Below are 25,875 nucleotides of genomic sequence, written 5' to 3'. Positions count from 1 at the left end.
GCGTTTGGAGATTGCGTGGCTGGAGTTGATTCGGCGGGCTTTAGCAAAACCAACAGAGTGGCACGAGAGCAGAGGGGGGTGAGCTGAGGCTGGGGGGGGGGGCGGCTAACGCCATCAAAGAGAACAATCAGCCAGAGCCAACTGAAATTAAACACCAGGATGGAGAGGGGGGGGCTCTGCGCATACAGGGCTGCTCTGTCATTCACACAGGGCTGATCTGTCACTCACACAGGGCTGCTCTATCACTATCACAGGGCTGCTCCATCACAGGGCTGCTCCATCACTCACACAGGGCTGCTCTATCACTCACACAGGGCTGCTCTATCACTCACACAGGGCTGCTCTATCACTCTCACAGGACTGCTCTATCACTCACACAGGGCTGCTCTATCACTCACACAGGGCTGCTCTATCACAGGGATTGATCAAGGGCGAGTGTGAAATAGCAGCCACGGACTCAGCGGGTTATCCGAGATGCGGTAGCAGCGGCCAGAGCTCCTGCTGGCGGGGAGTGAAGCTCTTCAACTCGCCTGTCACTGGCTCCCTGGAGGAATTTAGCCTGGCTGCAATAACGTTATCGCCAACGGAATGAATACCATCTACTAGCAAACAAAACATGTTCAGCTATAATTAAACAGTTAAAACTAAGATGCCTGGATAAAAAAAGTATGTCTCCAATGGATATATTTGACAAAATCGAAAAACATGCAAGCCGGTTTTCATTGCTAACTCAAAGCGGGGAGAGCCGAGAGAGCCGGGAACGTGCGTCTACATTTCACAGAAACGTGAACCTGTTCGTGGACGCGCGTAGGCCAGAAAAGCACAACTGCGCAAGTACAAAAGGCACCGGAAGAACTACAAATTTTCCAAGATGGCGCGGTTCAATAGGGCTTCACTTTAGATTTAGAATCCCGGGGGGCCTGCTCGCAGCACTCAACAGAACGCAGGCCTGTGATTCGTCAGACAGCATGAGCGCCTGTGATTCGTCAGCGCGCCCCAGCTCACACAACACAGATGGCTGTGATTTGTGGGGCTCACATGCTGAGCGGAGAGGTTTCAAACCAGAAATCTGTGATTTTTAGTGTAACGGGATACTCAAAAGAATGCAATAATTCTGGCCTCTTGCAATTAGTCCTGCAGAGACTGAAATCCTGAGTCCGGGAGGGAAATGAACCACTATCAGGGGTTAAATGAACCACTCTATTAGGGGTTAAATGAACCACTCTATCAGGGGTTAAATGAACCACTCTATCAGGGGTTAAATGAACAACTCTATCAGGGGTTAAATGAACCACTCTATCAGGGGTTAAATGAAACACTCTATCAGGGGTTAAATGAACCACTCTATCAGGGGTTAAATGAACAACTCTATCAGGGGTTAAATGAACAACTCTATCAGGGGTTAAATGAACCACTCTATCAGGGGTTAAATGAACCACTCTATCAGGGGTTAAATGAACAACTCTATCAGGGGTTAAATGAACAACTCTATCAGGGGTTAAATGAACCACTCTATCAGGGGTTAAATGAACCACTTTATCAGGGGTTAAATGAACAACTCTATCAGGGGTTAAATGAACCACTCTATCAGGGGTTAAATGAACCACTTTATCAGGGGTTAAATGAACAACTCTATCAGGGGTTAAATGAACCACTCTCAGGGGTTAAATGAACCACTCTATCAGGGGTTAAATGAACCACTCTATCAGGGGTTAAATGAACCACTCTATCAGGGGTTAAATGAACCACTCTATCAGGGGTTAAATGAACCACTCTATCAGGGGTTAAATGAACCACTCTATCAGGGGTTAAATGAACCACTCTATCAGGGGTTAAATGAACCTCTCTATCAGGGGTTAAATGAACCACTCTATCAGGGGTTAAATGAACCACTCTATCAGGGGTTAAATGAACCACTCTATCAGGGGTTAAATGAACCACTCTATCAGGGGTTAAATGAACCACTCTATCAGGGGTTAAATGAACAACTCTATCAGGGGTTAAATGAACCACTATCAGGGGTTAAATGAACCACTCTATCAGGGGTTAAATGAACAACTCTATCAGGGGTTAAATGAACCACTATCAGGGGTTAAATGAACAACTCTATCAGGGGTTAAATGAACCACTATCAGGGGTTAAATGAACCACTCTATCAGGGGTTAAATGAACCACTATCAGGGGTTAAATGAACCACTCTAGGGGTCAAGACAGGCCTAGCTTCAGAGGGATCACCACATAACACACAGAGGGATTATCTAGTAAGTAAATGCGAAAGCGACTAGAGAAAGACAGACACCCCAGGCCTTGAAACCTGCTCATTCTACAGGGTTAACCGGTGGTTGTGAGGGGCCGGCGTGGGGGAGGGGTGACGGAGCGCTCCTCCCTATCTTCCTAAGCAGGACTCTCCAGGAATGCCGTTCTCTTCAGCCGACTTCTCTCCACATTTGGACAGCAGAAAGGGCTGCCTGCTCTCGTTGGGCTGCGCCGCTCGTCACATGACCACACCCCCCCCCCCCCCCCCCCCGAAAAACACACCAGGGAACACAAATTACATTTTCTCGGTTTTGTAAAAAGGGAAGGATTTCCCCAAATAAAACTATGTAAACAACCTCCCAACCTTTTCACTTTCTCCATTAAGAAATAGGAATCTTTCAATTAGTATTCTATACAATCTCCGGCCCCTCCCTCTCGCATGACGTTGAGTCCCCTCTAAATTATTCATTCAGATGCCTGGATGTATTTAAAGCAGGATCGATACCATTAAAGGACAACTGCACATCCAAGGCCAGCTCACCCACAAAGCTACACAACTACTACTGTCATTCACATTAGCCATGTTTCCATCCACGCGTTTTATGCGAATTAAGTTATATCGAATTAAAAATGCCTTATGGAAACGATTAAATCGATTAAAAATCATGAAAATCGACAAAAAGTTTGTACTGTCGATCACATCGGATTTTCTCTCGTTCGATAAAAGTCTTTTGTGATAAATGCTTTATCCGATTTAAAGCTCTAGATGGAAACGCACGTTCGCCGGCTTTATTCGCATTCATATTTTTAGCGATCGTCACACAATTCGATTGACAAGTGGATGGAAACATGGCTAGTGAAGCGCTACAGGCACATCTCCCTGATGTGTTGTTTCCTTGAAGAAAGTTATCTTTGCACGACAAAAAAAGGCCAAAACCTACATTTGGAGAAAAGCAACACTTAGAGGAACGGTCTCTTCAGCGTCATGTGGGCCTTGTGTGAAAGATATCATGAACTTTATATACTTTGCAAAAAAATTAAAATAAGGTTCACAAGCACTAGTCTGAACTCGTTACCACTACATAAATGTTCCTCAAGCCAGAGTCCGTTCACTCTGGTAGTAAACTCAAGTGGATCAGCAGAGAACAGTATGCTACAGCTGAGACCTAGAGTATGCTATCCCAGCCGGGATTGGTCGGGGCAGTATTACTAGTGCCCCTGGAAAGAAAGGGGGGGAAGCTCTTAACTCAATTATTTTGGCTTTAGAAACCGTTCTCGGTGTGTAGAGGCGATGGCTCAGATTTACAGTCTTAATTTATCTGCTGTGCTCCGGAGGGGGAGAGGGTGTGCGTCTGAGGTAGACGTATGAGGAGGAGAGAGGGAGAGAGGGGGAGAGAGGGAGGGAGAGGGAGAGGGTGAGCGTCTGAGGTAGACGTATGAGGAGGAGAGAAGTAGTGGTATGTTTTCTCCCTGGCTCCGCCACTCTGGCTCCAGGCTGGGGGGGGGGGGGGCGGCAGACAGAGGAGCGAGCTGGGGATGTGTAACCCGATCTGCACTCGCTCTCTCTCTCTCCCCTCCCTTTCTCTCTCCCCTCCCTCCGTTTCTCCACCACCTTCCCCACTGCCACCTCGTCAGCGAGCCGGGAGACTCCCCGAGCAATCTGATCCCCCCGCACGGCCTCCGAGATTGGAAACACTCTCGGGGAGAGAGAGAGAGGGAGAGGGAGAGAGGGAGGGAGGGGGAGAGAGAGAGCAAGAGAGGGAGAGAGAGAGAGGGAGAGGGAGAGAGGGAGGGAGGGGGAGAGGGAGAGAGAGAGCAAGAGAGGGAGAGAGAGAGAGCAAGAGAGGGAGAGGGGGAGACCACGAAACAACAGAAGCTGGCCAGGGAGAAAAGACACTCTTAACCGTAAAGGGAGGTTAGAACAACAAGAGTCGCAGGTTTAAAGTGTTTGAGAAAACACGACCGGGAGAAGGTTGTGCCTTTCTGTTTCCCCGCTCTCCCGAGAGCACTCTTCAGCTGTGTTTCCTCATGTCCAATCACATTAGACTTCAAAAACACATCATATTCCTGAACATATACAATAGGCCTACATAAAAAAACAACAATAATATTCGAATAATAATATTATACTACAGAGATTCTACGAACACCCGAATTCACATTTAAGAAACCTCTTCCGATTCCAACCATCTCTCACATGGTATTACGGAGGGAGGTTGCGGCACAAAAGCAGATCATAGGATGACGGTTCGTGTCCTCGCCGAGCCGACCAGACCTCCGATCTCCACGTCATGCGGATGGCCAATAAATCACTGCTGAATTACGTCCCCATTTGCTGAGCCCCGTCCCAATTTCGCTATAATCGCCATTACGTCTCCCTCCAGACGCCAGGCGGATGCGGGGCTGTCTAATTAATCACCCCGGTCCCGGGTCCAGACCCACCGCTCTATCGCTGTGCTAGGGTGCTCTATCGCTGTGCTAGGGTGCTCTATCACTGTGCTAGGGTGCTCTATCACTGTGCTAGGGTGCTCTATCACTGTGCCAGGGTGCTCTATCACTGTGCTAGGGTGCTCTATCACTGTGCTAGGGTGCTCTATCACTGTGCTAGGGTGCTCTATCACTGTGCTAGGGTGCTCTATCACTGTGCTAGGGTGCTCTATCCCTGTGCTAGGGTGCTCTATCACTGTGCTAGCGGGGTGGTCAAACATGCAGTCACAGAGACTGAGGGACGCTTGGTTACAGGTCTACATACCAACATCCACCTGCATCTGGGTGGTTGTTTTTGTTGGGGTACTTGGCAGTGAGACCCTGGGCCTGGGTTTGTTAGTCTCTCTGAGCTCTCCCATCATCCTCCTCTCTCTCTGAGCTCTCCCCTCATCATCCTCCTCTCTCTGAGCTCTCCCCTCATCATCCCTCTCTCTCTGAGCTCTCCCCTCATCCTCCCTCCCTCTCTGAGCTCTCCCCTCATCCTCCCTCTCTCTCTGAGCTCTCCCCTCATCCTCCCTCTCTCTCTGAGCTCTCCCCTCATCATCCTCCTCTCTCTGAGCTCTCCCCTCATCATCCCTCTCTCTCTGAGCTCTCCCCTCATCCTCCCTCCCTCTCTGAGCTCTCCCCTCATCCTCCCTCTCTCTCTGAGCTCTCCCCTCATCCTCCCTCTCTCTCTGAGCTCTCCCCTCATCCTCCTCCTTCTCTCTGAGCTCTCCCCTCATCATCCTCCTCTCTCTGAGCTCTCCCCTCATCATCCTTCTCTCTCTCTGAGCTCTCCCCTCATCCTCCCTCTCTCTCTGAGCTCTCCCCTCATCATCCGTCTCTCTCTGAGCTCTCCCCTCATCCTCCCTCCCTCTCTGAGCTCTCCCCTCATCCTCCCTCCCTCTCTGAGCTCTCCCCTCATCATCCTTCTCTCTCTGAGCTCTCCCCTCATCCTCCCTCTCTCTCTGAGCTCTCTCATCATCCTCCCTCTCTCTCTGAGCTCTCCCCTCATCCTCCCTCTCTCTCTGATCTCTCCCCTCATCCTCCCTCTCTCTCTGAGCTCTCCCCTCATCCTCCCTCTCTCTCTGAGCTCTCCCCTCATCCTCCCTCTCTCTCTGAGCTCTCCCCTCATCCTCCCTCTCTCTCTGAGCTCTCCCCTCATCATCCTTCTCTCTCTGAGCTCTCCCCTCATCCTCCCTCTCTCTCTGATCTCTCCCCTCATCCTCCTTCTCTCTGAGCTCTCCCCTCATCCTCCCTCTCTCTCTGAGCTCTCCCCTCATCCTCCTTCTCTCTCTGAGCTCTCCCCTCATCATCCTTCTCTCTCTCTGATCTCTCCCCTCATCCTCCCTCTCTCTCTGATCTCTCCCCTCATCCTCCCTCCCTTTCTGAGCTCTCCCCTCATCCTCCCTCTCTCTCTGAGCTCTCCCCTCATCCTCCTTCTCTCTCTGAGCTCTCCCCTCATCATCCTTCTCTCTCTCTGATCTCTCCCCTCATCCTCCCTCTCTCTCTGAGCTCTCCCCTCATCATCCTTCTCTCTCTGAGCTCTCCCCTCATCCTCCTTCTCTCTGAGCTCTCCCCTCATCCTCCCTCTCTCTCTGAGCTCTCCCCTCATCATCCTTCTCTCTCTGAGCTCTCCCCTCATCCTCCCTCTCTCTCTGATCTCTCCCCTCATCATCCTTCTCTCTCTGAGCTCTCCCCTCATCCTCCTCTCTCTGAGCTCTCCCCTCATCCTTCTCTCTCTGAGCTCTCCCCTCATCCTCCTTCTCTCTGAGCTCTCCCCTCATCCTCCTTCTCTCTCTGAGCTCTCCCCTCATCCTCCCTCTCTCTCTGAGCTCTCCCCTCATCCTCCTTCTCTCTGAGCTCTCCCCTCATCCTCCTTCTCTCTCTGAGCTCTCCCCTCATCCTCCCTCTCTCTGAGCTCTCCCCCCATCATCCTTCTCTCTCTGAACTCTCCCCTCATCCTCCTTCTCTCTGATCTCTCCCCTCATCATCCTTCTCTCTGATCTCTCCCCTCATCATCCTTCTCTCTGAGCTCTCCCCTCATCCTCCCTCTCTCTCTGAGCTCTCCCCTCATCCTCCCTCTCTCTCTGATCTCTCCCCTCATCCTTCTCTCTCTGAGCTCTCCCCTCATCATCCTCCTCCTCTCTGAGCTCTCCCCTCATCATCCTTCTCTCTCTGAGCTCTCCCCTCATCCTCCTTCTCTCTCTGAGCTCTCCCCTCATCCTCCCTCTCTCTCTGAGCTCTCCACTCATCATCCTTCTCTCTGATCTCTCCCCTCATCCTCCTTCTCTCTCTGAGCTCTCCCCTCATCATCCTTCTCTCTCTGAGCTCTCCCCTCATCATCCGTCTCTCTCTGAGCTCTCCCCTCATCATCCTTCTCTCTCTGAGCTCTCCCCTCATCATCCATCTCCCTCTCTGAGCTCTCCCCTCATCCTCCTTCTCTCTGAGCTCTCCCCTCATCCTCCCTCTCTCTCTCTGAGCTCTCCCCTCATCATCCTTCTCTCTCTGAGCTCTCCCCTCATCATCCTTCTCTCTGAGCTCTCCCCTCATCCTCCCTCTCTCTCTCTGAGCTCTCCCCTCATCATCCGTCTCTCTGAGCTCTCCCCTCATCATCCGTCTCTCTGAGCTCTCCCCTCATCATCCTTCTCTCTCTGAGCTCTCCCCTCATCCTCCCTCTCTCTCTGAGCTCTCCCCTCATCATCCTTCTCTCTATGATCTCTCCCATCATCCTCCCTCTCTCTGAGCTCTCCCCTCATCCTCCCTCTCTCTCTCTGAGCTCTCCCCTCATCCTTCCTCCCCCCCTGATATTGGCCTGTGTTATTTCAGTAATGGAGAGAGCCGGGGTAAGCTGTGGAATGTACAGCTGTCTGGCATATGTATAATGTTAGACTTCAATGTTAATTTCTCCTCCCCCCTCCGTATAAATCCCCGTCTCTCCTCCCCCCCAGCCTCCTCCCCCCCCAGCCTCGTGTCCTGCGAGCCTCTGTAAAAGTAGACCGTTCGGTCAGGGCCTCCATCTGGTTGTTGACCTCCTTGCGTTCCCGACCCCTTCTCACTTCAGAGTTGCCTTCAGCATGGGAAGGTGCTTTCAAATTAAATCCAGCTTTACACCTTTTCCGTTCTCAAAAACCAAAAGGGGTGAAAAAAGCATGGCCTAAAATGTCTTGACTGACACCTATGGAAGAAGTGTCTATAGGTGTTTAAGGGTTTATTACGTACCGTGTTAGTTACTAGTACTACTAGTGCAAAGTTCCCGTTGGAAATGCCCTTGCCATGCCATAGTAGTGCCCCCCCCGTCCTTGCCATGCCATAGTAGTGCCCCCCCCCCATCAATTTAAGGGCTGAAGTGAAAAACAACATGTAGCAACTTACATTCCATAGTCCCTACCCTTGGAAATGATCCATTGGAAGTTGTCCAGCTGATGCAACAACTAAGCTAGCTAGTGAGAACAGTGACTAAGCTAGCTAGCGAGAACAGTAGGGCTGGGTTAAAAAAAAAAAATGGATTCATCGATTCTGAATCAAATGATTCAGAATCCATTCATGAATCCCAAAATCGATCTTTTATTTAATGAATGAATAAATGAAGGAATGAATAGTTCATTAATTCATTCAATGATTCATTCATTTTTGGAAATCAGTATCGATACCCAGCCGTAATCCAAATTGATGGATATTCACCAGAATGCAGGAAAATGAAGTGTTTGACGCTCAAAATCACCCCCACCCCCATGTGTCCCACCCTGGGTGCATACTAGCCAGTGTATACCACCAGGCCTGAAAATATGTCTAGGGGAAACACTAATACGTTTATTTAAGCAATAAACCATGAGAGGCCGTGGGTTACAGTGATTTTGGAACAGCTAGGGGGCGTTGTTAGGCACAACGCAAAGCGGACCCCCTAGCTGTTCTAAAATCACGGCCTCACGTGGTTGAGCCTATTGCTTCTATACAACGGTTACTGAAATGGTAAGATATCACAAAATAAACACACAGCAACATAAAATGTGATCATTTTTTGGAAGCATAATTCTTCCGCCAAGCAATATAGTTCCTCAAGCTGCAAAATGGTTGCAAAGCCACACATGCAGGAATACAAGCTAATCAGCGGCAGCCAAAACGTGCCAGACTTGACGTTGATAGCAGCGAGCCATGAATGATACTGTTCTGCTCGTTTGCTGCGCAACATATAAATTGATCAGTTGTCAAAACAAAATGCCATCCAACTGGTTAGTGTTTCCAAATAAATGTTAAGCTTGTTTGATTGCACTATTTTATTTCCACTGCCCGTCACAATATAGAGCTAGAACCATCCAGTTTTCATCCTTTTTTTCACCAACTTTATTAACATAACGAGCTAGTTGCTCCATGTAGCTAGCTAGAGATATACCCCCAAATCATTTCTTCACTCAGTGTGAAGTTCAAAGTGTTTAAACATTGTAACAAGGGGCATCCTAGTATTTCAACACAAAACGTTTGCAATGTAGCACTATCAGATGAGTCTGTGGGGCTGTTGCTTCTCTCTAGATGCTAATAATGCTGCCACATTAGCCACACAAGGATGGAAAGCTAGGTAACAGTAATGCATTGCATTCAGAATTCAGATGTTCTAATGTTGGCGGCGCATTATTATTAAAAATGACTTGTTATGCAGTCGCAGGTGTGTGGTTATAGAGTATTTTACAACGGCTTCCAGCCAATCGGAATAAAGGACCAGAACTACCTGTTGTATAAACAATATATAACATATTACAACACTCAACACTGCAATGCCTTGGGTCCTGAGCGATACAACCTGCCAAACGTGAACCATACACATAATGCTACAGAGAGACACCACAATTTAAGAGGTAAGAGGCCGAGAGTACGTGTGTGGCTGTGTGGTCTCGGTCACGTGTATAATATCATTGTAATAGACCACGACAGCATCGTAAATAAACAGTTCACATCCACAAATAGCTCTGTTTAGTGTACTCATTCATGCCTTCCGCTGGATAACTTGATAAGGGCCCTCTTGCAGGCTTCACATCTCAGCCTAAACTCATTAGTCCATCTCTCGTATCGCGAGACTACATCTAGCCTAGTCATGTAATACCATAACTCCAAAAACAACAGTTCTCAATTTCGAAATACTGCCTAAAGGAAGGACCTTAGCTCATGTCACCTTATCATATGTTCACCAGTGGGTAATGGAGGTGACATGTAACATGTAACATGTAACAGCATGTATGTAACTTTCCTACTGTGTACTATTTGCCCCACTATTTAAAGACTGTATATTTATTTGCCCAGGGACTGCGGGTGGAAATTAGCTGTCTAGCTATAACCTTGTACAGTGCATCTCTCCCTATTCTATAGGGTAAATGTCTACTGTACCTTGTCCCTGTCTTAAAAATCAATAAAAATCAATCAAAAAATCAATGTCATGCCTTGCTATCAAGGCCAGTTCCCTACCAACTACATCCACTTGTTTCCAAATTATAAAATGACTGGTTTGATGAAATCAGGGGGGATTAAATAGCTGTATTGCCATGTTGGTTAGGCTACCAGTCATCACATGTTCTTTCCATTTGAATATTGTTTTATTTAGCCTAACCTTAAATATAGTAACTTGAGTCTCTCCCCACTTGGGCAGCAGTGTAGCTAGCCAGCCTAGATGGCTAACTCATCTAGACTGATTGGTTTGATCCTGCCTCCATGGTCTGATCACACTGGATTAAGTTACATAGTCTGATCACACTGGATTAAGTTACATAGTCTGATCACACTGGATTAAGTTACATAGTCTGATCACACTGGATTAAGTTACATAGTCTGATCACACTGGATTAAGTTACATAGTCTGATCACACTGGATTAAGTTACATAGTCTGATCACACTGGATTAAGTTACATGGTCTGATCACACTGGATTAAGTTACATAGTCTGATCACACTGGATTAAGTTACATAGTCTGATCACACTGGATTAAGTTACAAACTGCAAAGTACAGCTCATCCACAATAAAGCAATGTTGATGTAAAGGCGCAGGTTAATGAATGATCTTATTTAGATAAATCAGATTAATCTGGGAAGAAGGAGATCCTTACAAGGTTTCCTGATCATCCTTCTCCATGTTGACCAGGTATCCAGAGTAAATAAGACTATTGTTAGCTTGTTGTACAGCTAGATCCGAGCTAAAAACCCTTATTTTGTATAACAATCTCAGCAAACTAAGTTGGATGACTAACCTAAGCTTCAGTCATTTGAATTAGAGGACCTGGCAAAAGGATCAACACTAAAACACAGATTAATAAGCTTAGATCTTGTATTTTAGTACACGTTTAATGTTAATTCACACTATAGCACTAGTTAAACAACTCAAAATATAGTCTAACAACTAGAAAACACAATCCTAGTGCATAATTAGCCATCTAGCTATCTAGGTTCAGATAACCACACACATCCTAGTCAGAACCATCTCTGGACTGATCGATTTGAGGAACTTTCCTTGTTTATAATGTTAGTTAATTATCTTTTATTAAGTCCAAACACGTGTTTAAAGATATATTCACACAATACTAATAAATGGTTGTACCGACCAATACATCCCCCTTTTAAAAATGATGTAATACATTAATATCAAACATTAAATTAGCCATTAACTTGGAAAACTGTTGGTTTCTATCCGAGTCTGAGCCCAGATTTGGGTACTAACACTGCTAGGAACGGGGAAGCTAACATGCTAACAAGCTAGCTAGGGCTCGAGCTCTGACTTTCAAACTAGCAGCTCGCTCGCGAACACTAACGAACCAACCGTTTTAAAAACCGAGTAAACTTCTAAAATAAAAACATTTTAGTTGCTATTACCTCACCTAAAACCGAATTAAAGCAATTACCGACGTTTAATGTTTTATTTTTCCGAAAATAAACTTTTTTCCACGACGGTTGGTTTACCTCAGGCCGAAACTCACACAACCCAGCTCGCGATCTCCTCTGAGGAGTTTTAAACGTCAACCGACGTTTAGATTTACCTCAGCGACACGGTTCCTCTCACCTTTTCTCCTCAGGTTGTCTCCGTCTCTTTGAACACCCGTCGAGCTTTCCCCAGATATATCTAAATATCTTAAAGTTGCACAAAAATAGGCGTATATTTCCCCAAAAACACCGGTGAGCGGCTCTCTTAGCTGGTTCAGGGTTGTGTGTGATCTGAGCCGCATACCAGACCCGACCAGAGGAGCTCCAATCACGGCAGAGAGTGATCAACCAGTGAGCGGGTTGGACACGGAACACGTCCCCCACCCCGGTGCTGCCACCCAGCGGTCCACAGTAGCCCAGGACACATGGCACCATCCAGGGGCCTAATTTAACATTGATAATAGAAACTTTATTAGACAGCTCGGAGGTCCATATAAAACAACAACAACAAAAAAACAAAAAAACAGACAAAACAGACATACATTAATCAATCACTGCCACCCAGCGTCCACAGTAGCCCATGACACATGGCACCATCCAGGGGTGTAGTGGAGAGTATTACCTACGTCTTCATGGACCCATAGTATACTCATTTCTTTGACTAATGTCTGTAATATTTCTGCTACAGTATGGTTGGACACTAACACGTCCTCCACCTCGGTGCTGCCACCCAGCGGTCCACAGTAGCCCACGACACATGGCACCATCCAGGGGTGTAGTGGAGAGTATTACATACCATCCAGGGGTGTAGTGGAGAGTATTACCTACCATCCAGGGGTGTAGTGGAGAGTATTACCTACCATCCAGGGGTGTAGTGGAGAGTATTACCTACCATCCAGGGGTGTAGTGGAGAGTATTACCTACCATCCAGGGGTGTAGTGGAGAGTATTACCTACCATCCAGGGGTGTAGTGGAGAGTATTACCTACCATCCAGGGGTGTAGTGGAGAGTATTACCTACCATCCAGGGGTGTAGTGGAGAGTATTACCTACCATCCAGGGGTGTAGTGGAGAGAACACGTCCTCCACCTCGGTGCTGCCACCCAGCGGTCCACAGTAGCACACGACACATGGCACCATCCAGGGGTGTAGTGGAGAGTATTACCTACGTCTTCATGGACCCATAGTATACTCATTTCTTTGACTAATGTAAAAACTGTAATATTTCTGCTACAGTATGGTTGGACACTAACACGTCCTCCACCTCGGTGCTGCCACCCAGCGTCCACACTAGCCCACGACACATGGACACCATCCAGGGGCCTCATTTAACATTGTGCATACACCCTTTTTCACTTGGGTACTGTAGCAGGAATGTTTTTACATACTGTAGCAGAAATATTACAGTTTTTACATTAAAGAAATGAGTATACTATGGGTCCATGACGACGTAGGTAATACTCTCCACTACACCCCTGGGGCCTCATTTATCATTGTGCATACACCCTTTTTCTACTTACACCTGATTTTTGTACTTGCTTTTCTCCGCAAATAATGTGATGTATCATGACAAAGCTCGATGGGAAATAGTGTGTATATATCTCACAATATTTCCCATCGAGTTTTGGCATGATACATCACATTATTTGCGGAGAAAAGCAAGTACAAGCAAGTGAAAAATGGTGTATGCACAATGATAAATGAGGCCCCAGGGGTGTAGTGGAGAGTATTACCTACGTCTTCATGGACCCATAGTATACTCATTTCTTTGACTAATGTAAAAACTGTAATATTTCTGCTACAGTATGTAAAAACATTCCTGCTACAGTACCCACTTCTTTAGCCAGAGTATACCCACGCCTTTACGACTAGTCTTATAGTAGGCTAGTCGTAATAGAAACTTTATTAAAGACAGCTCGGAGGTCCATATAAAACAACAACAACAAACAAAAAAACAGACAAAACAGACATAACAACAGACATACATTAATCAATCAATATCATGCACATATAGGCTAAAACGCCAATGGTTCAACAGTCTGGTTGCGAACCTGACCGCACTCAGTAGGCTACAGGGTTAGTTAGGGCTACAATAATATGATTTTTTGAATCGGACAGTCTACACACACAGCCTACATCTGTACATTAGTTTCCGTAACACAGCAGCACAGGTGAGAACACAGACACTGACAAACATTTGGCCTAAATGATACCTTAGGCCCAATCTCAAACCACCCCTTAAAGGAGTAGTAAAGGGAAAATGCATGTTTAGCCCTGTTTTAAGGTTACTTATGATCATATACAATGGTTCAGATCAAAACGTTGACAAAACTAGCACTTTTGAGAAAGTCTGATAATTGCTCTACCAGCGTTTTGGTCAATGGATGTGGGTGGGCACTGTGAAAAATCATTCAAAAAACATGTTAAACTCTCAATTTCAAAGACAAGAAGCTCACCGAGGGGGGTAATTGGTGTCCGTTGGTGTTCTGACATCAAATTCGCCACAAAGTATGAATCCTGTAGGGTTTTATTGATCATTTTATGAAATCCATTGACTTGTATTGGAGCGACCGTTGTAGATGTGTAGATCAATCCGCAGAGGGGATTCAGGAAGCAGAACTACTTACGGTAGCTATTCTATAGTACCGCGATTACCTCGTGGGTGGCATCGTTCTCAGTCTCCCACTTTCCAGACAAATGGAAAATATATAAAGCATTATCTTGGCTTCGCCTTCACTGTTGCCTATGTAATATTAGCCTAAGATTCGTGATGGCCTTCGAAAGCCTGACACGAGCGAGCTCCCAATGCGAGTCTCAAATTCAGCAGTCAAACAAACAAACAATTCACATTTCCCTCAGTCCAGCGGCCATTTTAGAGTAACGTTAACTAACACAAACTACCAGCTCAGACCGTTCGCTTATGTTTCTGCAAATGTTCGCAGAGTAACAGACTTTCTTTGATGAAGGCATTTTCGTTGCACTAGTTCCAGATCTAATAATCTAATCTAATCTAATCATTTTTCCCATGCAGCAAGATAAAACCGATCCTAGGACAGTCTTTTTTCTTCTTTTCTATTCCAGTCAATTCAAAATGATCAAGCTGTCCCTTAACTTAATCATAATTTAACAGATAATGTACATGAACTGGGGAAAATCACTATATTTAGCCCATAATGCAATCTGCTCACAGATAAACAGCACCGCATTTAATTGTTTAAAAGAAAGAAAATAAAACCCAATGATAGATTAAACCAATTTGTAAAAATTACAACTACTAAAAGTAGACATGTTCAATCAACCTATCGTGCTGTGCTGAGAGATTTTTTTATTTTTCCTGTTCCTCCAAAGAGGTGGCGGCGATGGCGACTGCACCCACATATTGACATAAGGTGGTTCACTACCGAGTTCCCCACCCAGCAACCTGCTCCACAGCCATTCAACCGTATAGATAAATCATCCATGTATACATTAAATAGAGAAGGGGACAAGATGCTGCCCTGCCTGACCCCATTGCTCACATTGAATGGAGCAGACAGAGAGTTGCCCCATTTGACACGCATTTGCTGGTTAGCATACCAGAAAGCTATACGATTCTCACTAGTAACTTGGGGACCCCTCTCTGATGAAGTTTATCAAACAGTTTGACATGATTAATGCAGTCAAAGGCTTTTGAGGCATCAATAAAACACAAAGATTGTGGAGTTTTGCCCATTATATAAATCTAAAATCTCATTTAAAGCTTAAATACACATATCAGTGCCATGTTTTGGTTTGAAGCCAAACTGGTTGTTCGAGGTCAGAATGAACTGCTCAAGTCTATCAGGATAGTTCTCTCCAGGACCTTAGATAAAATGCTGGCCAAAGCTATAGGCCGGTAGTTCTCTGAGCTGTTTATTTTGCCAGATTTATCTTTGATGACTGGCACTAGTAAAACAGATAAAATAAAATATATTATAGTTTACAAACCATGGCGTACACGTAGGCCACTGGCATTTTACATGTGCAGGAAACAGTCTTTCATTAGCAGTCAAACAAAGTGAGAGCAAGACATGATTGTGTTGTGAAATAGTTTATTGACACATTTTCATAATTCAAACAATCCTAGCAGTATACCAGCAGCTTTCCAACTGTGACTGATATAGGCATTACATGGTATTTCAATAAAATCAATCGTGTCACTTTCTTTGTGGAACAATATACATTAAATGTGCTATAGATACCATTTCTATGTAGAAACATTTTTAAAAATAAAAATAAAAACTTCCACAGAGCTTTTAGAAAGGTGCGGAAAGGTGATTTGTCTACATAAATATGTTATCTACATCACATTTAAGGTATGTTTGGATTCAGCGTCATCCTTAAGTAAAGGCCCTCCATATCATTCAGTCAATTCCATGAAGACTTGCAACAGTGAGAAAATCAAGCCCTTATCATTCCCCGGATAGATGCACACAAAGATTAATCTCAGACATACATAGTTGTGGCAGTACAATGCCGCTTACATCTCTTATCTTCAATATATTTACTGTAGGATACTTTCTCCAGGTTAAAAGGTTGTCTGTAATGTTTTTTGGTGAGATCCCAAACAAGTAAAATGAACATATTTCATCTATATGGAAGTGATATTACAGGGTGATGAATGAGAATTATCCCACATAAGCCAGTGCTCTACAATGAAGACTTTGTTTACACTGACAACACAGTTCCAAGTACAAATGAAGCAAGAGTTGTTATGCAAGCCATATGTAATTGATAAATACAATACCAAAAGAAAACAATCCTATTCTTCCAACAGTCCATGCCACAGACAAAAAGACCTAGGCCAGCTACTCAAAATCAAGGCCATATTTCAGTCACTGCTTTGAAACAGATGAGTTTAAATAAATGATCAGATTGAAGAAAGTGGTTGTAATCACATGCCAAGACAAGCAGTATTCTAGAGAAGTAATTTCTCCATCTCAAAACTCATGGAGGAAGAGGCAATCCCTTTTTACACATTTGATATACATCCATCTGATTTTCAGTGTCAACATACAACAGTCCAAACAGAACAGATGTGTTAATCATCTGAACACCACTCGGAACCCTTCAACTGAAATAGAAAATGGTGGTCTTTATAAAGCCTCGTAGCAAAGTTGCTTGTGTTGTGACGACCAAAACCAAAAAGATATTTACTTGAAGAGGGAGGGGAGATATGGAAACAGAGCGCTATGCTGCCATCCCAGCAAACACACAACGTCAGGGAGACGTTCAGATCACGTCTTAATAACGTCCGTCGGTCCAGAACCCCGTTTGTACGTCTGCTGGACCCCTCAATATTCAAACGTCTGGCTTGGACCCCTCTAAGACGTCTGTGGACGTGCAGAACGGGTTCAATATCTGAACGTTAAAAAGAAACATTCATTCTGGCTCCTAATTGGATGTCTTTGGACGTCCGAAAAAGACAGAAAAGACATCTAAAAGACGTCTTTTAGACGTGTCTTTGCTCAGTGGGATGTCTCTCTCTCCAGAAGGCATCGATGCACCAGAGAGATTTGTTAACTAAATGGAATGAATGTGACAGTAGAGACAGTAGAGGTGTGGTCATTCGGGAATGGATGGTGAAACTTGCAATATGTGTCCTAAAATCATTGATAAAATGAGACTTGTGGTGAAGCGTGGGTACATTGGAACAAGGGTTAGGCAGGTTTGGGCTACTGGTGTGGTACTTAAATACCAGGGGGGGACACAATTTCCAAACGAGCATTTCCACCATCACGGTTTTTGTGATGGTGGAAATTGTGATTTTGAGAACTTTCAAAATAAACCTCAGAGAAACTGCATATAGTCTTTCCCATTGTTTGCCATGTACACAAAACAGGTTAAACCTCCGAGTTGAGTCACAGCTCAGCGTTGAGCACCATGCTCTGAAAACACATGCATGCAGTGTTGGACACACATGTAACAATGGAAGGTTAGTAATGGCATGCAGAATAAGTCTGAGGAAAATACTAAATTAGCAGCCAACTAGGGGACAAGGGGTTTGCACATGTTGCTATGTAACTTCCTATCTATCTGCCAACAACTTAAGTCTGTTTCCATCTCCTTTCTCTCCAATAAGATCTCCTCAGAAATGCCACTGAGCCTTCTGTTCCCTCCCGTGGATCCGCATAGAAACATCACACACATTCAGGATGCCGTTCTTTAGATTACTGTCAACCTGCGTTATGCTTTGAGATTCTAGTGGCACGATACTAAACAAATAGTTGTTGCATCAATCGACATGCACAGACAACTGTATACAAACTCATGCATGCACACATACACACACAAATACACAAAATGTATAAAATAAAAAATCTGAAAGTAAAAACGTCATACCACCAAAGTCTCAACTGACTTAATGTGCCAATTAGATGTTAAAGATAAATGAATCATGTTTGGTGGCCAAGTGGACATGTCCGACTGATTGAATGGACAAATAGCATTCGTTCTTTTCATGGCACAAAGGGTACTTCCTAATGACATAAGGCACAACAAATCGGATATCAGCATTTTCTCATCATCTGATTCATGAACCAAAGGTGACGGATTTTGAACAGGTTACGCATTGCATGAACATCTGAATGCTGGATAAGAAAAAACAACAAAAAACATACTCATATTGTAACCTAAAAGTCACATGTCAAAATTCAATTTCCATGAATTCAGTACGACAGTTTCATCATAACCTTCCAGTGATATAACACTGTCACATTGCCCTATGTAAATAAATAACACTGCCAAAGTGTCTCAATAAATATTAAATACTAAACTGAATTGTACTACAGTAACGCCTTTGTGTAGTCCTAAAATAATTAGTTACCACTACATGTAATATTAGCTCACATTCAGTGCTCTACTGATCAGTGCGATGCATCATAATAATAAAACTTCAAACCTAGAAACTAGAAACGGCCTCGTTGTTTCACTGCAAGCTACTTTTATTTCACACTTAGCAGTTTTCTTTTTACATTCAAAATAGGACAGCATTTGTAAAATAAGGCATCTCACTATATGTACTATATATGTACTATATGTCTTTAGGTTCAGCACCAAGGCTGTTAGGGCCTTCTGGAGTTTCTTATAGTTTCTCTGATACTAACGTAAATTAGACATTATTTGAGGGTGAGATTGGTAAGTAAAAAGTACAAATCTACTGTGAAATCACTATTTATCATATAATTTCCTTTTTAAAGCAGGAATTAGGCAGCATTGTCTTCCGTTTCAGTACCAGTAAAGTAAAGTTCTATTCGTAATAATTGACTGAAAGGATGTTTTTTTTCCGATATGTAAATGTTGTCATCTTCAGCTTCTTCATATTGGCTGGCAGTGACGCCCTCTCTGACGGACTCTCTGCCAAGGCTGCTGGGGCAGAACCGTCTGCCCCCCCCCCCCCCACCCCCCTCAGGCTGCAGACGGGGTATCTAGACATTGATGGCGTGGGCGTGCTTCTTACACAGGGGCTTGTCCTTCTTGGAGTAGAAGGGTTGCCCCTCCAGATTGATATGGCACACCTGAGAGATGGAAACAGGCATGACCAACCAACGGATTGTGGTGTATTGTATATCAATAAGTCATTAGGTTACATATTTTTGAGTGTCCCTCTTTCAAGCTTTACTGACGATGTTGTTCATCTGTATTGAAACTATTTGTTGGACATAAATAGATCTCGTTCCAAAATAGATCTCGTTCCAAAATCACAGTATGCAACATACAGTAAATATGAGTTTGGTAAAATCGGGTAGCCATTGTTGATTGATGATAATCCTTCTTACCGCGCAGACGAAGCAGGTGTCGTGCCAGGTGTGACCCAGCGCCTCGATGAACTTGTCGCCAGCTTCAACAGGGAAGTCACAGCCATGGCACTTGGTGCTGAACAGTGCAATGTAATCTGGGATAGAGGATAGATGGAGATTTGGTAGCAAAAGCTTCTATGACATGCATATAAGTCTGGGTATAATAGGGATGAAGTTGATGCTACAAATGTTGGCACATGTTATGACACAAACTTTTGGTAATGTGACATGGTCCTAGGGTTCTGGGAATATTCACACAAGCTTCCCAAAACGTCCAACAGGAATTTGAGAATTAACAAGAATAAAATGGAAATTTGGGGTTTTCCAGTTTATTCCCGTTAATTCCTATCAATTCCTGTTAATTCTTGTGGGAAGTTTGTGAATGTTTCCAGAGTTTTGAGAACCGAAGCAGCCCCGATACCTTTCTCGCAGTACGGCTCTCCGTCCTCCATGTGGAACAGGCTGTTCCCGAACGCCTGACCGCACGCAGCGCAGACGAAGCAGGTGGTGTGCCAGGTCTGCCTCAGGGCATGCATCACCTCCTGCACATCAACATGGTACATGGTAAATGGACTACACTTATATAGCGCTTTTCCACCTTAGCGGCACTCAAAGCGCTTTACAATGGCCTCTCATTCACCCATTCACACACCAATGGCAGCAGCTGCCATGCAAGGTGCTAACCTGCTCATTGGGAGCAATTCGGGGTTAGGTGTCTTGCTCAAGGACACTTCGACATGTGGACAGTCGGAGCTGGGATTCGAACCGCTGACCCTTCGATCATTGAACGACCCGCTCTACCAACTGAGCTACAGCCGCCCCCCCATGTCCATGGGACATGGACTGCACTTATATAGCGCTCTTATCCAAAGCACTTTACAATGAAGGTCTCTCATTCACCCATTCACATACACACACACACACCAATGGTGGCAGCTGCAATGCAAGGTGCTAGTCTGCTCAGTGGGAGCAATTTGGGGTTAAGCGTCTTGCCCAAGGACACTTCGACATCAGGAGGAGCCGGGATTCAAACCACCGACCCTACGGTCATTGGACAACCCGCTCTACCTCCTGAGCTACAACCGCCCCCAACACAGCAACAACAGGTTACGCCTGTGTCTGTGTGTATGTGTGTGTGCAGTTGTACGACTGTGTGTGTGTGTGTATTCCCGTGTGCGCGTCTGTTATCTCACCCCCATGATCTTGGTGTTGCAACGGGCGCAGGTGGGGGCGAAGAACTCCCCGTAGCAGTTCTCACAGTAGACGTTGTTCTGCTCCTCCACGAAGCTGACGTCTGCCAGCGACGTGTGGCAGTAGGCACAGTTGAACTCCTCGGGGTGCCAGGATCGCCCCAGAGCCACTAGGAAGGGACCCCTGCGACCACATACAAGGTTAAGGAGTGTCACAATTAAGCAATAAACCACAAGAGGCCGTGTGTTATAGTGATTTTATAACAGCTAGGGGGCATTGTTAGGTAGGACGCGAAGCGGAGTAAAACCCCCCTAGCTGTTATAAAATCACTATAACACACGGCCTCGAGTGGTTTATTGCTTTTATACAACGGTTACTACAGCTATTAGTGTAAAATAAACACACAATGTAAAATATTAACATTTATTCAAAACGAAGCATCATTCCCTCAATTCCGCCGAGCAAAATAGTTCCCCTAACAAAAGGGTTGCCAAGCAACAACAACAACTACAATGCATTGGATCAAATGGGAGGCGCGTTAATACTGAAAATGGAATGATATGCGGTCCCAGGTGTGTGTTACAAAGTATTTTAACACGGCTTCCAGCCAATCAGAATCAAGAACCAGAACTAACCGTTGTATAATGACCAGTATACAGCGTAAGAAACAAGCCTGAAATGTCATTGGACAAGACAAGGGGGGGGCGAAAATAAACAACCTCACACTCCTCCGGACGCTAACAAAGGGTAGGAGAGGGGGGCAGGGAGAAAGACCATGCGGCGGTGCCACACCGCAAACACAGCCCTAAACTTCCCTACCCTTTCTAGCCTACCTACTCCACACACACTAACTAAATAGGCCTGCCCGGAACCTAACCTACCTGCTACAACAAGTGCACCGCACGCGTCTTACCTAATGTGTATAGACAACGGTTACCTACATGGTGCAAATTGTAGACCCCAGGGTGTCTTACCTAGCCCTTCTCCCTGGGCCAAGACAACAAAAGACTAGGGGGGCACGAACCAACAATCAAACTAGGTAAAACAAACCAAACGTAACAGGCACAAACCGCACAAAACAAACATAACAACCCCTCTCCTCCTACTCCTACACAGAACACAGGACACTCTTATAGGAGACAGGGAGACACATGATTGGACAACAAGGAAGGTAGATAATTGAATACAGGTGGGAAATCAATGAGGGACACAAGGACTGCACACACTGAGGGCAACGATGATTGACAGGACAAGGCGGGACCAGGAACCACATGCATCACCGCTGGCCAACACCTCGGGGAGACAGGAAGGAAAAACAAACACAAAACAACACCACACATCCTTTCCCGTAACACTACTGTGTTGTCAAAAGTATAAACTCATTATGTTTCTAGGTGTGGGTGTGGTCACAGATACGTACCTGATGATGTTGTTGCACGCTCCGCAGTGCGGCGTTCGGCCGCTGGCGGCGAACCTCTCCGCCTTCTGCGCCACGCCCCGGGCCACCAGGGGGAAGGGAGCGGGGGCGGGGTTGAAAGGGGCGGGGCTGGGATTGTAGGCGGGGCTGGGGGCGGCGGGGGGGGCGGCGCAGGGATTGGGGATGTAGGTAGGGGCGGGCGGGGCGGCCTGAGGGAGGGGCTGGACCTTGATGGTGGTGGTGGTGGTGGTCTTGCTGGGGTCAAACTTGTGGGCGAAGGTGTCGTCGGTGACCCACGGGGGCCTGTTGGAGGGGGCTGCAGGGGCAGGCGGGCAGGGTACTAGGGGCCGGGCAGGGGCAGGGGCAGGGGCAGGAGCTGTGATGCAAAAAACATACTTAGTCTGTGGGAACGATCAAATATCACCATCCTATAAACCTAGATAGAAACACTTCATCCAGCATTCAATTCCATTAACTCCATGTACGCCAATAGGCTAGCAGCAAGTCCTCAAAAAAGTTTTCGAGGTACCCCTACCCGAGTTAGAACAAAACACAACCATGCTTTTTCATATCCCCTATGTGTCCCATTAATGAGATGGATGGTTGTGGAACTTTAGTTTTGTGGGAAATACGTTTTTTGAGCTATTCTTTAGACCTACCCTAATATCTGAAAAAGAGCCAAATTAAGCCTGTCCGATTAGGGGTAAGGTGAGAAAAAAGCCCATAATTTGATAATGCTCACTCCGATTTTCATCAAATTTGCTGTGGTATGAAGTAGGTACCTGCCCAACATAACCAGAGAGTCAAATTTGTATTTATATATAAATTAATACAGATATAAACTCATGTAAACATAGCATTAACTTAGGCGGAATTTGTATTTTTGTGGATAGGACAAGAGCACTCCTTAACTTTTCTCTTATTCATCGGGAAAACATAGATTTGCATGCGATATACTGTTACTGGTTGGCCTAGGGTGCTATTGAACTCAAACCAAATGGTTGTGTGGATATATATTATGTTTTTTTGCAAACAAAAAATAAAGATGTAAAGTGACTTCAGAGATCTTCACTATAATTCGAACCTCTATTTCTCATTTCGGTTCTCATAAGCCTACGTCTGAAAGTCTGAAATCATCAAATATCCCTCTCATGGTTTCAATATACTACATTTCCCCAACATGCATAATCAACTGATACATGATTTTAACTTCAGATTGATACCACACATCGCTAGGTTGACTTACAAGTATTCCAAAAAGTCCAACTGTTCCAATCTTCTCAACATTAACAGTTCTTCAACATTAAGTTCTTCTGAACATGAACCTTCACACCATAACTATCTACAGTTGTTTCGGCGTCTCTTGCCTACTCCTTGCTGCCAGAGACCTGGCAGCACTTCTCTCACACAGTCGAGCCACATTAGGTTTGAGGGAGGAAGCAGTTGGAACCCTCAGTATAGCTTGAAGATGTTCATCGGTAAGTCTGGACCTGTACTTTGACTTATTGAAGTTCATGGTGGAGAAGAGCTTTTCACACAGATATGTGATGTGCTCCCAAAAAGGCACATAGGCATGCGTTCCGAATCACATACTTCTACTTCTTACTACCAGTACCTACTACAGCTGCCCTTAGAAAGTACGTACTTTGCAAGCAGTAGGCATCCAATTGGGACATACTACCTTGTCATAACATTGCGCCTTGAAATTTGCCCACATCCGTCGCTGTCCATAACGCGACATTCGTCTACAGCTGTCACGACTCGCACATGTGACGCACATTTCCGCTGCGCACAGGATTGTGGGTCAGAATAGCCAGAAAAGCCTGCTGGCTTGCATACTGCAAAATACGACCGGATGTAGTAGGACATCCTGGTATTTTTGGCATACTGCATGTGGCATACTATGTATTGGGACATACTACATCCTGTTTTGGCATACTATATAGTAGGGTAGTATGCGATTCGGAACGCAGCCATAGTCTGTTTGAACATCCTGGAAAGCTCAGTGAAGGAGGGGGGGAATTGTCTCATAAATTGTTCAAGCAAGTAATCCTTTCAAACGCATAACTCTCCGGGGCTGAGTTTCCCAGAGGCATAGTAGCGCTACGAGGAACGCCGTAGCTAACGATGAACGTAGCTTACGATGCCTCTGGGAAACGTAGTCCCAGGACCTCCTGCTGAGCCTACCTGGCGGTGTGGGGTAGACGCAGGCGGTGCTGACCACCTTGGGAGGGGCGGGGCCCATCGGGATCTGGATGGAACTCTGCTGCATGGGAGGAGCCTGGTGTGGGGGCGGGGCTGAATGCATGGGAGGAGCCTGGTGTGGGGGCGGGGCTGAATGCATGGGAGGAGGCTGGTACATGGGAGGCCCCTGGTGCATAGGGGGACCCTGGTGCATAGGAGGACCCTGGTACATGGGAGGAGCCTGAGCATATTGGCTGCAGAGATAGACAAGAACCTGTGAGATTAGACATCACCTTCATTCAGATGCACACATTATATATATATATGTTATGATATATATATATATATTATAGAAACTTCTCTTATCGGTCTCGTAAATTCACTTTGGATCTTGTATGAAATAAAACTACTTTCATTTGAAGTCGGACACTGGGTATCAGATATGATATCTGTCTGACTTACCTTGGATTGTCCCTCCACTATGTCTTACACTTAAAACGTAGCCGTTTTAATCCTTAATACTAAGCAAACCCTGATATTGAATCATTTTCATAGCAGGCTAATTCTATACATATTGAAATATGAAATAAAAAACACTTTTTTCTCAGCTAACACATGACAATGACAACAAAAGACAGGGAGACTGAAAAGATAAGAAAAATCACTCTTAACATACAGTTAAGTGCATTAAATAGTAATAAAAAAACACTAACATAACACCAAACCATGAACACCACAATTGCACTCTGCTGGGGACAGTCATACTACAACAGGCAAAAAAACTACAAACCCACAAATCAATTGGTTAAAACAAAGCATTTAAAAACTACAAACTCCACAAAGCATTTGTTTAAAAACTACAAACTCCACAAAGCATTTGGTTACCTCTCCGGGGCGGGGGCTACAGAGATGGGGTCTGGAGACGGGGCGGCGGCGGGCGGCGGTGACTGATTGGCTGCGCTGTGCGGCCCAGAGTCAGAAGCAGGCAGCTGATTGGACGATGCGGCGCTAGCGGGGGCGGGGCATGTGGAGACTGCAGCATGCTCAACCAGGCTACTGCATAAGAGGTTAGGGTGCCGTGAGAGAGAACCTAGATGGCCAGAGTCATAACAAATATGACACAGCCAGCTAGTGGCCATGGGTAAATATTGCATAGCATTACTGTACAGCAAAGAGACCTATTGGCCTTATTCTCATGCAAATGAGGAGTGATATTGCTTAGCCCAATGAAAGGATGTCCATCAAGGTCAAATTTGATAAAGAGTAGAAGAAAGCACAGATTATTCATGTGATATTAACTCTTTCAATGTCACGGTTAACAGCAAAAGGGAGTCAAATCTGGATGCCAGCTAACCTCATGAGACCATGCGGATCTGTCAAACTCACTCCGTTTCACTCCGAGCACACGAGATCAGGGCGGTCTCACGAGGCGAGATCAATACTACAACGCCCTCTTTAATAAAGTTAAGCAAATTCTTTTGAACAACTTTTGACCTATTGATTGGGAAATGGTACGTAGCCTGGCTGGTAGTATTTCTCTCTTAATGGGGAACTGCCTCTCCTCCAGCGAGTATCGATCGGTGTATAATGGGGAATGATTAAATAACTGAGCTTCATTAGTCATGTTAGAAGGAGCCAATTAAA

At 45.3% G+C, this 25,875-nt stretch overlaps 1 protein-coding gene across 1 annotated transcript in view; it reads right to left on the bottom strand.

Moving 5' to 3' along the window:
* Window positions 1-19,046: 19,046 nt before the first annotated feature.
* ldb3a (LIM domain binding 3a) overlaps window positions 19,047-25,875 on the bottom strand; it is a 53,625-nt gene continuing 46,796 nt past the window's right edge. The window contains exons 11-17 of the mRNA XM_084460902.1: window positions 25,117-25,239; window positions 24,235-24,485; window positions 22,051-22,423; window positions 20,633-20,813; window positions 19,861-19,981; window positions 19,419-19,534; window positions 19,047-19,157 (exon numbers count right to left, since the gene is read on the bottom strand). Of these exons, the coding sequence (XP_084317028.1) occupies window positions 19,068-19,157; window positions 19,419-19,534; window positions 19,861-19,981; window positions 20,633-20,813; window positions 22,051-22,423; window positions 24,235-24,485; window positions 25,117-25,239 (1,255 nt within the window). The 3' untranslated portion in view covers window positions 19,047-19,067. The remainder of the gene's footprint in view (window positions 19,158-19,418; window positions 19,535-19,860; window positions 19,982-20,632; window positions 20,814-22,050; window positions 22,424-24,234; window positions 24,486-25,116; window positions 25,240-25,875) is intronic.

The sequence above is a fragment of the Borostomias antarcticus genome (assembly GCF_949987555.1).
Source record: "Borostomias antarcticus genome assembly, chromosome: 34".
Taxonomy (NCBI): Eukaryota; Metazoa; Chordata; class Actinopteri; order Stomiiformes; family Stomiidae; genus Borostomias; species Borostomias antarcticus.
Note: the sequence above shows the minus strand (reverse complement) of the source record. Positions and strands in the feature narration are given on the sequence as shown.